General features: G+C 53.4%; 1 protein-coding gene across 2 annotated transcripts in view; it reads left to right on the top strand.

Annotated features, from left to right (window-relative positions):
- The first annotated feature begins 999 nt into the window (after nucleotides 1–999).
- EPHB4 (EPH receptor B4) overlaps nucleotides 1,000–12,656 on the top strand; it is an 18,680-nt gene continuing 7,023 nt past the window's right edge. Inside the window, exons 1-12 of one of the 2 annotated variants that reach the window (XM_006859645.1) lie at nucleotides 1,000–1,526; nucleotides 4,053–4,123; nucleotides 4,350–4,637; nucleotides 5,369–5,765; nucleotides 8,367–8,522; nucleotides 8,640–8,969; nucleotides 9,255–9,379; nucleotides 9,640–9,805; nucleotides 10,741–10,843; nucleotides 10,992–11,056; nucleotides 11,154–11,267; nucleotides 11,349–11,596. In XM_006859645.1, the coding sequence (XP_006859707.1) occupies nucleotides 1,475–1,526; nucleotides 4,053–4,123; nucleotides 4,350–4,637; nucleotides 5,369–5,765; nucleotides 8,367–8,522; nucleotides 8,640–8,969; nucleotides 9,255–9,379; nucleotides 9,640–9,805; nucleotides 10,741–10,843; nucleotides 10,992–11,056; nucleotides 11,154–11,267; nucleotides 11,349–11,596 (2,115 nt within the window). In that variant the 5' untranslated portion in view covers nucleotides 1,000–1,474. The remainder of the gene's footprint in view (nucleotides 1,527–4,052; nucleotides 4,124–4,349; nucleotides 4,638–5,368; nucleotides 5,766–8,366; nucleotides 8,523–8,639; nucleotides 8,970–9,254; nucleotides 9,380–9,639; nucleotides 9,806–10,740; nucleotides 10,844–10,991; nucleotides 11,057–11,153; nucleotides 11,268–11,348; nucleotides 11,597–12,656) is intronic. The other variant, XM_006859646.1, reaches the window with a different exon arrangement.

Below are 12,656 nucleotides of genomic sequence, written 5' to 3'. Positions count from 1 at the left end.
CTTTCAGGATCTAAGCCCTTCGCTTTCAGCTACCCAGGCACCTCACATTATAGGTGCCCACCAGTGGGGTTAGTGGGAGGAGCATTGCTTTCCTGGATCCTCCCCGTTAATTGATGGGACTGGGGTGGGGGGAGATTGGCAGTGAAAGGAAGGGCCCCTCCCAGGCATCCCGAGGGCCCCCAAGAGCTAGACAGGAAACAGCTTCAGGAAAGACAGCAGCAGCAGCCACAGCGACGCCCCCCAAGGCGGAGGGCAAGACCCCACAAACTTGAGAGGGAGAGGGGGATGATCCGTACCCCTCAGACCTACACTACCGAAATAGTTCCTTCATGTTCCTCCTCCCCTCAACCCAGTGGGCCCTCATCCTCCGTATTGTAGTGGCGCGCACAGTAGGTCCCAACTACTGAATATTTGCTGGAAACTCGTGTGAAGGTTTGTTCCAGGGTTATCTAAACTGGGTTCACTGCCAGGAGGCCTGCTGGACGAGCTACGGTCCTCAAAAACGTCTACCTTTTCCCCTCTCCTTCCCTTCCACAGTCCCCGGTGCCGACAAGGGGTCGAGGGAATCGGGGAGGAATCTGAAGTTTGCAGGCAGCTCAGAGCCGGCTTTGTGTGTGCGCGCACATTTACGCGCACCCCTGCGCGGCCCTCACTGTTGGCTGGGTGTGTTTTTCGCCTCCCTCGGGTCTGCCGAGTTCGGACCTGCCACAGGGGTCCCCGGTCCCGACAAGCGATGGCCCGAGCCACTGTGCACGTCTGGGCGGTCCCCAGCTCCCCGCCCGCCGCCCCTCCCCCTTCTCCAAACTTTCTCCCAACTTCCCGACCTGCTCCGCACAGCGCCCAGCTCGCTTCCCTCATGAATTATTCAGTTTGCCAGCGCTCCAATCAGCTTGCCCAGGCCCCCTAGCCGAGCCCGGCCGGGCGGGCTCCCCACCGCCCCCCGCGCGCCCCTCCCTCCCGGGCCAGGCGCCGCCCGGCCCAGTCCCAACTCTTCGCAGCCCCGATCCGGCCCGCCTGGCCCCGCGCTGCAGTCTCCCTCCCTCCCGCTCCTGCCTAGCTCGGGCTCTCACCTTCCCCGCTGGAGCGGCGGGCAATCGGCCCGGCGGCGTGAGCTGCGCGGTTCCTGGGAGGGGGGGAGACCGCGAGGGCCAGCCCACCCCAGCCAGCCGGGGCGGGACCCCGAGGCCCCGGAGGGACCCCAGACTCCAGCCACGTCTCGCTCTGCACCCCTCCGCGCTCTCGCTGCCAGGACGTCCCTCCCGCCGCCACCCCCACCATCCCCGCCTGCGCTGCGGAGACGCGGGACCACACCTGGGCGCCGGTGCCCGGTGCGCTCCGCATGGCCCCGCGCTGAGGGCCTAGACGGAAAGCCCTGCGCGGGGAGTCGCCATAGTACCCGCTCGGGGAGTTTCAGACTTGGGGGGGCTTGTGCCCCCCAAACTCGGATCAGATCCAATCCAAGTGAGGCGGCGCCATGGAGATCCGGGCGCTGCTCTGCTGGGCTTCACTCGCCGCCGCTTTAGAAGGTGAGTCTGCGTGGGGTCACCCGGTGACTCCTGGGGGTCCCTAAAGTGGGACCTGGAAGTGGAGAGGCTGACCTACCCCCGTACCCCAATCCCAAACACTTCTGACCAATGGTGCTAGAACGGGAGGGGGGCGGGGAGGAGGCGACCCAGCGGGGGAGTGGAGTTTTCTTTTGTTTGGGAGAGAGATGGAGTCGAGCTGGGTCCTGGGACATTCCCCAACCCTGGCTCCCCAAAAGCTTGCACTCCAAACTCCACACGTCCTTGGCAGCCTTTCTTTTTCTCCCCACCCCAATCTTCAAAACTGCCCCCAAGTTTCTCCCCGTTTCCCACCTCATGCCAAACGTGAGGAAATGTGTCTGTAGGAAATTTTCAGACAAGGCAGGCCTTCATGCTAGGCCGTAGTCCCCCACCCCCAGGTCCTGAGCGTCCACACCTTGATCATTCAATTTCACTCCTCTCCACCGTCTGCCCTCACTCTGCCAGGCCCCCAATTTCACTCAGAGCCCCGACCCTTGCTGCAGAGCTCCCCCTCCCTGCTTTCCCCAGGCTGCACCCCAAGTCTTTAAAATCCGTCTAGACTTAAGAGCAGTCTGAGTCCTAGAGGAACTGACTTTTCTCCAAGCCTGCAAACCAGCAGAAGGTGACCTACAGGGCCCCCCAAATCACCCTAACTTGGCCGAACTCCCACATTCTGGCTCCCAGCTCCCACTTCTCTTAAGTGTATATTGTTTTCCATATTCTCCCAAATGTTCTTTCCACAGTGTGTTTCTCTCCCCTCCTTATCCTCTCGAGGGGAAACCAAGAGCCCAGCAAACCCTCCTGTGTCCCTAATCTCTTTTTAGTGAGGGGCCTCCTCCCTCCTTTCACTGCCTGGAATTAAAGAGATCTCAGAGGAGTGGGCCATGGGGCGCTGCTGAAGGGGAGGAATCAAAAGCAGTCTCCCCTAGTCTGGGCCATACTGCTCTGAGCTGGGGATCAAAGACTGGGTGTGGGGAGTGAGGGATGGAGGCTTTCTTAGTTCAGAGAAAGGAAAAAGGGGAAACTGGCAGACAGCAAGAGGATGGTAGAAAGCCCATTAGGAGGAAGTATGGTAAAAAGAGAAGCAAAGTGGAAGAGGAAAACAGAGTAATAACTTGTAATTCTTATTACCAGTGTGCCCTCCAAGCCGAAGGTCTGTGCCAAGCACTTTACAAGTGTTCTTTTCATTGTTTCAACAACCCTGGGGTTAGGAGGTATTAATGGCCCCATTTTACAGCTGAGGAGACTGAGACTGAGAGAGGTGAAGTAATTTATCCAAGGTCACGTGCCCCAGGGAAGATTAAAAAGGAGGGAGACAGAAAACAGAGCTATAGTACCCAAGGGAAAGGGTCTTAGAGATCTGCAGTGAGCCGGGACAGTGAAGACAGTTCAGTGAGAGTTTGAGGCAGGCCAGACAGAGATAGGGTGAGAGACTGTGAGGCTCAGCGCATTGCCAACAGCACTGAAACAGACAGTGTGTAAATTGGAGACCGGAAAACTCTATCCAAGCTGGAACAATGGAGGGTGGAGACAGCTGCTTCTGTCCTCCCCCCTTCCCAGAACCCAGGCATCCTGTCCCCTGCGGGCTGGGCTGTCTCCTGCCACCCATGGGAGCCCTGGGGCTCACCTCAGGCTGGCCAGCTTCCCGGCAGGCAGCCCCTTGCCCCCTGGACACCACCTGATTCTGGGGAGGTCTCCGCCCACCTGCCTACCTTCTCTTCTCCTGCAACCTCTGGGAGGGAGTCCTGGGACCTTCTGGGGATCCCTCACGGATCCCCCCAGGCCATGGCCTCTGCCCCCCACATTGCCTGACTTCTGAGGGGCCTCCCCACCAGGAGCTCTGTAGTTTCTCCTAATCCCCCCACTTCCATTAGAGCCTTGTCCCCTCCCAGTGCCGGAGCAGAGCCAGGTGTGTTCACCCCCACCAAACACCCCTAAAATCTCCTCCCCTTTTTCTTCCCATAACCAAATCCAGATGTGGGGCCTCAATGGGGGCCAGGGAGGGAACCCAAGCATCTTGGCCTCCAGCACTTCTTCCTTCCCTCTTTGAAGGTGGGAGAGCCTTGGGGTGGGGGGGCTGTGTTCCAAGAGAGAGCCCGGATCCAGTGTGTTTTGTCTAAAGGGGGGTGGAGACTTGGAAGAGGAGTAGAAGTTGGGGGCAGGAGGGCAAACACTCGTGAGGCCAGAAGAGCAGGAGGGGTGTTCCCTAAGCCAAGTAGCCCTTTGCCCGTCTGGAGGTCAAGGCTCGGAGTTTAACCACCTTTTCCCTTAGAGCAACTGTCGTCTACCAATTAACAGAGGCCTAGACCTCAGGGTTCTGGGGGGCTGCAGGGTGGAGTTGGCACTCCGAAAAAGGGGTGAAAAAGCAGAGGGCAGGACTCATTCCCTTCCTCTCCTTTTCTGCCTCCTGAGCCCACTAAGTTGGAGCTAGAAGGGTCCCCTTGTCTCAGTTCCTGGAATCTCATGTTCCTGGTCTCTCCCCGAGCACTGTGTATCTGTTTTTCTTAGAGACCCTGCTGAACACTAAATTGGAAACTACTGATTTGAAGTGGGTAACCTACCCTCAGGTGGAGGGGCAGGTAAGGGCTGGAGCCACAGGACCTGGGACTTGGGAGGGGCATCTCCAGGGACTAACCTCTAGTACCCTTCTTGGATCCTGAATGGTGCTTCTCTGAGATGTTACTCCTCAGATTCCCCCCAGTACTGTGTCCCCTTATTACTTTATGAAAAACTCCCTTTGCACACTATCTTGAACCCCCTCAGCTGCCTCTCCAGCAGCCCCCTCTCTGACACCTGTCCCCACAGTGGGAGGAGCTGAGTGGCCTGGATGAGGAGCAGCACAGCGTGCGGACGTACGAGGTGTGTGATGTACAGCGGGCCCCGGGCACGGCCCACTGGCTCCGCACCGGTTGGGTCCCTCGGCGAGGTGCCGTCCATGTTTATGCCACGCTGCGTTTCACCATGCTCGAGTGCCTCTCCCTGCCCCGGGCTGGGAGGACCTGCAAGGAGACTTTCACCGTCTTCTACTACGAAAGCAATGCTGACACCGCCACAGCCCTCACGCCAGCCTGGATGGAGAACCCCTACATCAAGGTGCCCAGGGAGCACGGGCAGGTGGTCTAGAGGCTAAGGGATGCTCTCAAGGCCCTTGGCGAGTAGGAGAGCTCTGGGGGCTGGAAAGCAGGAGGCTTAAGTTTGGGGAGGGATGAATGGGGTCTGAAGTGGAGCTTGTGAGTAACACTCAGCTGCTTCTTCCACTACCTGTACTTGGGCTACACTATACTTGTGACGTTCTCTGACTCTGCTTCACCGTTTTACAAGCCGGTGCCTTTGCTGGGCCTCCCCTAGAATGTCTTTTCTCTGCCTTTGCTCCCCTGCTCCTACTTGTCTTTTAGGTTCTAACTCAGAGGTCTCTGTGACGCCTCTGCCGATAATCCCTGCCCCAGGGCCTTCATCATTCCATTATTGTAGCACTCAGCATGCTTTATAATTTATCCATGTTTCATTCATTTCTAGTTCCATGGCACCGAGTTCAGTGCCTGGCATAGAGTAGGTGTTGATAAATGTCTGTACAATGAGCTACCAGATAGCAAAGATGTTCACAGGGCAGGGGCTGGGCACATCCTAGGAGCTCAGCAACTCCTCATGGAGAATGTTGGGACATGCAGGGAAGTGTATGCTGGGAAAGATGGACAGAGGGTTCTGAAACAGGAATGGAGGCGGTGAGGGGGGAAGAGGGTGAGCTGGAAAGAAGAAAGCAGTCATCCTAGTCCTCCAGAGGAGTGGAGGGACAGAGGTAGTGAGCTTCTTCCCCAATCTGTCAGGTGGACACGGTGGCTGCTGAACACTTGACCCGGAAGCGTCCTGGGGCTGAGGCCACAGGGAAGATGAACGTCAAGACACTACGCTTGGGCCCACTCACCAAGGCTGGCTTCTACTTAGCCTTTCAGGACCAGGGCGCCTGCATGGCCCTGCTGTCCCTGCACCTATTCTACAAGAAGTGTGCCCAGCTGACCGTGAACTTGACCCGCTTCCCAGAGACTGTGCCTCGTGAACTTGTGGTGCCTGTGGCAGGGAGCTGCGTGGCTGATGCTGTGCCGGCCCCAGGCCCCAGCCCCAGCCTCTACTGCCGGGAGGATGGCCAGTGGGCTGAGCAGCTGGTCACTGGCTGCAGCTGTGCTCAAGGGTTCGAGGCGACTGAGGGGAATACCAGGTGCCGAGGTAAGGGCTTGGATGGTGTTGGTGGGGTGCACTCTTGGGTCCCCAACCCCAGACTAGAATCACATCTAAAATTTCCACCTTGGATGTTTGGTTGCTGTTGTTTGCATGGGCTTCGAGCTAGGGAAGGACCTGGTTCTAAAGCCTTCACCGTAGCTGAGTTTTCCCATATGCTTCTGGACTCTTCCATCAAACCATTTCCATATCCTTCTTTCTGGACATAGGAGCCTGGTCTGGGAAGCTGAACTGTCCTCAGATTTTGGGCTCACAGAACAATGACATTGGGTTGTGAATTCTTGTTCATTATGAGTTTTCTCTGATATATTAATGCTACATTCTTATTAAGTAAGCTTTTTCTTTAAAATGGGAGTTTCTTAACCTGGAGAATTTTATGGCTAGAATTAATGGGACCTGTAAAAGGAACTCTGGTGGCGCTATGTGATGAGCACTGGACTGCTAACAAGTGCCGATCCCAGGTCAGCAGTTCAAACCCACTAGCTTCTCCAAGGGAGAAAGATGAGCTTTCTGTTCCCATAGAGACCAACAGCCTTGGAAACCCTACATAGTTCACTATGAGTTGGAGTGAACTCGATGGCAGTGAATTTGGTTTTTTGGTTGCTGAACTGGTTATGCTATGGGTTAGGCATTGGGCTGCTAACCACAAAAGTCAGAGGTTCACACCTACCAGCCGCTCCATGGGAGAAAGATGAGGCTGTCTGGTCCCATAAAGACTTTGTCTCAGAAACTCAATATGTAGGGTCACTGTAAGTCACAATCCTTACCATTGGATCATTGAATAACATCATGATACATGGAAAAGAGACTTCATTTTGCTTGGATCTACCATCAACACTCATGGAAGCAGCAGTCAAGAAATCAAACAGCATATTGCATTAGGCAAATCTCTGCAGAAGACCTCTTTAAAGTGTTGAAGAGCAAAGATGTCAGTTTGAGGACTAAGGTGCGTCTGACCCAAGCCATGGTATTTTCAGTAACTCATATGCATGTGTATGTTGGGCAGTGAATAAGTAAGACCTTAGAATTGATGCATATGAAGTATGTTGTTGGAGGAGAATATTGAAAGTACCATAAATTGCCACAAAAACAAACAAATCTGTATTGGAAGAAGAAGTACACAGAAATGCTTCTTAAAAACCAAGATGTCCAGACTTCGTCTCTCATGCTTTGGACATATTATCGGGAGGAACCATTTCCTGGAGAAGGACATCATCATGCTTGGTTAAGTGGAGGGTCAACTAGATGGATTGGTACAGTGATAGCAGCAGTTCTGAGGATGGTGCAGAACCGGGCGGTATTTTGTTCTGTTGTACGCAGGGTCGCTATGGATCCAAACCTAACAATAATTAAATAGGAATCCACTCAATGCTTGTGGGTGTGAGTTTTGGTATCTTGATAAACTAATGAAAGAATAAATGACTTTTTAAAAAATTGTGGTAAAAATAACAGAACAAAACATTTGCCATTAGAATAGAAATGACCGTATTGTCACTAATCTCTGAGTGGACTGGGATCAGCAGGCTAGGTCCCACCAGATCGTCGCTAGTCCCACCTCCCAGTGTACACCTCATTGCAGCTGCTTCAAGAATCTCAAAATAACTGTTTTCACTCAACATGACACCAGGTGTATAGTGGTTATTAGATGAGTCGCTATCTATTATTAATAAAGAAGTGTACACCCTGTTAGACCATAAGCAGGTTTACTTAATGTTTTGGTGTTCAACAAGGAAATTAGAACATGTTCGTGGCAAAATTCCATTCTTTTTAAATACATTTTTCCATGAACTTTTTGAAGCCCCTTCCTGCTTGATCGGTGGTCCTGTGTATTTGGCGATGTGTGTTTCAATTCACTCCGAGCCAGGGTATGTAGGCATCAACAGACTGCCAAGGGGGAGTCAGGGTCAAAAAAGGTGGCAACCTCTACTCTGAGGGGAGGGGTTGCTTCTTAGAAGTAAGGTTTCTGAGACCCTCACTCCCTTTTCCCTGCTGATAACTTGATGCAGCTTTCAGAGCAACAACATGTGTTTGTGATTTTTCATTTTTTAATTTAATTGTTACTGTAAACTGAAGATTTACGGAGCAGATGATGAGTTTTACATTCAACAAATCATACACTCGTTTGTCTCAGTGATTGCAAGCCTTTCCCTGGTCACTTACTCTCTGTTTCTCCTTTCCCAACCCTTCCGAGCTCTGTCCTTGAGTAAATGCCGCCCTTTTGGTTGCAAATGGTTGACCAGTCTGTGGGGTGCCTACCTCACTAGTGTTGTTCCCCCTATAGCTCTATCTATTGCTTGGCTGGAAATTGAGCCATGGGGATGGGTTCAGACCTGAAGGGTGACCAAGGGTCATAGCCTCAGGCTTCCACCAGTTTAGCTGACCAGTAAGTCAGTTTGTTTGTTTTTTATGATTTTGAGTTTTATTCCATATTTTCTGCTCTGTCCATGCCTTTTAGAACACTTGGTGTAGTGGTAGTGGTCTCAACTGGTGGTAGTGGGTTCAACTGGTGATCACATGGTCCAGTTGTCCATTATTAGACCAACTGTTTCTAAGCATGTGTGTGATTTTGACAAATGCTCTCTCTCTCAGCATGTGCCCAGGGCACCTTCAAGCCAATGGCGGGGGAAGGATCCTGCCAACCATGCCCAGCCAACAGCCACTCCAACATGATCAGTTCATCGTTCTGCCAGTGCCGAATCGGGTACTTCCGGGCTCGCACAGACCCTTGGAGTGCACCCTGTACCAGTAAGTGGCCAGTGACCCGGTTTGGTTTATCAGGGAGGGAGTTCAGACTCCTGGGATGGAGCCTCATCTGCCCAGGGCTTTTGCCCCCTGGTGACCCTAATGTGCTGGTCCCTGCAGCCCCTCCCTCGGCACCTCGGAGTGTGGTTTCCCGCCTGAATGGCTCCTTGCTTCGCCTGGAGTGGAGCGCCCCTCTTGAATCAGGTGGCCGAGAGGACCTCACCTATGCACTCCGCTGCCAGGAGTGCCGCCCTGGGGCTTTGTGCATGCCCTGTGGAGACCTGACCTTCGACCCTGGCCCCCGAGACCTGGTGGAACCTTGGGTGGCAATTCGGGGCCTGCGTCCTGATTTCACCTATACTTTCGAGGTCACTGCCTTGAATGGCGTTTCCTCCTTAGCCACGGGGCCAGTGCCATCGGAACCTGTAAATGTCACTACTGACCGTGAGGGTGAGATGGGGCAGCCCCTGGTCAGATGGGAGGTGTCGGTGGGAAAGGCCAAGGAGGGAGGCAGGCTGGGGAGTAGGGCTCCCTAGGACAATGGAGGGTCTGAGGCACGGGAAAGGTGGGACTGAGATGGTGGGGGCACAGTAAAAGAGAAGCAAAGATATGCAGGAGAGTCAAGACTCGGGGCGGAGAGTCCGGAGGGAGTATTCACAGAGAAGTGTACCCAGTCAGCAGAAGAGGAGTTCCGAAGAGATGAGGGACGCACCCCAACATCTCTGTCTCTCACAGTGCCCCCTCCAGTCTCCGACATCCGGGTGATGCGCTCATCGCCCAGCAGTTTGAGCCTGGCGTGGGCTGTCCCCCGGGCACCCAGTGGAGTGGTGCTGGACTATGAGGTCAAGTACCACGAGAAGGTGAGGCCGGGCTCTGACCCTGGGGTGGGACTAGGACACTCCCGGCTCCACCCCGTACTAGCTGTGCCCTGGGGCAAGGCCTCAGGTTCTCCATCTGTGATAACAGTCCCTACAGTCATGGGGATGAACCAATGACGTGCAGGAACATGGTATGGGGCATGACTGAGTTCTATAGGACTGGGATGCTAGAGATGGGGTCACTGGTAGGCGGCGGCACCTGAACCTCAGGCTGACCGCCAGCCCCTTCTCCCTCCGGACAGGGTGCAGAGGGTCCCAGCAGCGTACGATTCCTGAAGACGTCGGAAAACAGGGCAGAGCTACAGGGACTGAAGCGGGGAGCTAGCTACCTGGTCCAGGTGCGGGCACGCTCTGAGGCTGGCTACGGGCCCTTTGGCCAGGAGCACCACAGCCAGACCCAGCTGGTTGGTGAGTGAGCCCGGAGAACAGGGCCGGCCGGGGGTGCTGCCTCGGCCCCACAGGACCCTCACAGTCACCCTTTCATGCTCCTTCGTCACCCACATGGTATTATATGACCTGTTATTGAGGCTCATCCACGGCTTACTTGCTGTGTGGCTGTTGGCCCAAACTGGACCTTCTGAGCCCCATCCAATAAAACGGTGTACAGTGAACCCCCTCTTTTAGGGCTTCAAGAGTTGAAAACAAGGTAACACATGTTACTTGCAATGTGCTGGACTAATGGTTTCTGACAGCTTTTAGAAGCTTTATTGAGAAATAATTCAAATACCACATAATTCATCCACTGAAAGTGTATAATTCAGTGCATTCAGATTTATGCGAACATCACCACAATTAATTTTAGAACATTTTCAGCACCCCCAAACGAAACCCAATACCCCCTTAGCCTTTAATCGCCCATCCCTCCATTCTCCCAGCCCTCTGGCAAACCACTAATCTACTTTCTGTCTCTGTGGATTTGACTATATTATATGTTTCCTATTAATGGAATCATGCACTATGCGGTCCTTTGTGTTGGGTGATTTTTCACTTGGTGTCGTGTTTCCAAGGGTCTTCCCGTTTGTGACTTATGTCGGTACCTCGTTCCTATTTAGGATGAAGAGCATTCCATTTTGTGGCTATACCACATTTTATTGATCCACTCCTAAGTTGATGGGCATGTGGGTTGTGTCCTTCTTTGGCTAGAAACCTCGTTTGTAACTTGTGGAGCTTTTCACACCAAGTGAAATGTGTTGGCAAATACCAGTCTGTAGAACAGGACAAAATCAGAAGCGCTGTGGTGGTGACAAGGTTGGGAAATTTGCCCTCCTGTCCATGGGCCTGTTAGTATGGAGACCACTGCGGCCTCCATGGGGCCTCCCTGACCACCAGCTTTTTCTCCTCAGAGAGTGAGAGCTGGCGGGAGCAGCTGGCCCTCATTGCAGGCACGGCTGTCGTGGGCGTGGTGTTGGTCTTGGTGGTCATCATCATTGCTGTCATCTGCCTCAGGTAAGTGAGGGCTCTGGGTACTGGCACCCCACAAGCCTGCCTTTACTTGGAGACCTCTTCGATCCTGCGCCCTGTCCCCCTCCTGTCGTCTGGGAGCATAGAGTTACGTAACTCGGTTTACCTTTTACTTCTTTCTCTTGGGCTTCAGGAAGCAGAGCAGTGGACGAGAAACTGAATACTCAGACAAACACGGACAGTATCTCATTGGGCACGGTAGGTAGGGCAATGACAGAGGATCCAAGTCCTGGGAGGAGGAGCCGTGAGACAGGAATGCTAGGTTCACGCACCCCATCCCTGAACAATTCCTCAGGTACGAAGGTCTATATTGACCCCTTCACTTATGAAGACCCTAATGAGGCTGTGAGAGAATTTGCCAAAGAAATTGACGTCTCGTATGTCAAGATCGAGGAGGTAATAGGTGCAGGTAAGAAGAGTCAGGGTGCTGGGCACCTGGGGCCAGGGAGGGTACTGAGAGGAGAGCTGACCATTGGTGTCCCTCCTGAAGGTGAGTTTGGTGAGGTGTGCCGGGGGCGGCTGAAGGCCCCAGGGAAGAAAGAGAGCTGCGTGGCCATCAAGACCCTGAAGGGTGGCTACACAGAGCGGCAGCGGCGTGAGTTTCTGAGTGAGGCTTCCATCATGGGCCAGTTTGAGCACCCCAACATCATCCGCCTTGAGGGCGTGGTCACCAACAGTGTGCCTGTTATGATCCTCACGGAATTCATGGAGAATGGCGCCTTGGACTCCTTCCTGCGGGTGAGTGCACCGCCCCCAAGCCCCAGGCCTCTCGTCTCCACCCCTGCGCGCTCCCCTTCTGGCCAGAGCTGCCAAGGAGCGGAGGCCAATGAGCTCAGAGCCCAGGGCAGATGGCCCCATGTTGGTCTCTCCTACTGGCCCTCCAGTGGCTACTAAGTTGACCCCAGCTCATGGTGACCTTAGTGTGTCAGAGTAGAACTGTACTCCATAGAGTTCTCTTTTTTTTTTAATGTTTTACTGTGAGTTATGTGATAGTTTACATGGGAGAACATTAGTTTTACATTCATCCTATCATATATCGTTTCATTGCCATGGTTACAATCCCCTCCATGCATCATCAACCAACCAAAGGGTACACCCTGCAAGCTTTCCCCCTGGTCATCAGCACACAGCCCCTCTCCCTCTCTGGGTCTAGAGTCCCCAGCTGCTGCATCTCTCCACGTCATGGTCTCTGCCTCCGTCTCTGGCGCTACTGACTCTCTGGGTCCGGCACTCAGCTCTTCTCCCTTGATGGTCCCAGGCACCTCCGCTCCTAGACTGCAAAGTTAATCACTCCTCTCCTTGCTACAAAACATCTACTTTACATTTCTAACCCTCACAATCAGTCCTGATAACAATTATTCACTATTGTATCACAAGAGACCTGTCTGCATCTCCTTTCATCAGCCCCACCTAGACAGATTGGATACTACTCAGTGGAGAGTCCACCGTCCTCCATGCCCTGTGGATCTAGGTTCCCTCTTGAAAACTTGTAAGCCAGTCATTTCTTGCCTTTGTAGCCTCCCCCCATTTTGGGTAGCCAATGTCCAAGTTGCCCATCCCTGTCTACTTTGTGTGTGGAGTGGGAATGATCCTCGCTGTAAAGATGTGTTCCCTCTTTTGAGCTGCTGCATCCATAGGTGTCCATAGGGTTCTCTTGGCTATGATTTTTTTTTTTTTTTAATTTAAGATTTTTATTCTGGATTGAGTGAAAGTTTACAGGACACATCATCAGTTTCACATTCAACAATTCATATAACTTTTTGTTACATTGATTATAATCCCCTCCATATACCATCAG

The sequence above is a fragment of the Chrysochloris asiatica genome, unplaced genomic scaffold (assembly GCF_000296735.1).
Source record: "Chrysochloris asiatica unplaced genomic scaffold, ChrAsi1.0 scaffold00034, whole genome shotgun sequence".
Taxonomy (NCBI): domain Eukaryota; kingdom Metazoa; phylum Chordata; class Mammalia; order Afrosoricida; family Chrysochloridae; genus Chrysochloris; species Chrysochloris asiatica.
The sequence above is the reverse complement of the archived record's forward strand: the minus strand, read 5'-3'. Positions and strand labels throughout refer to the sequence as shown.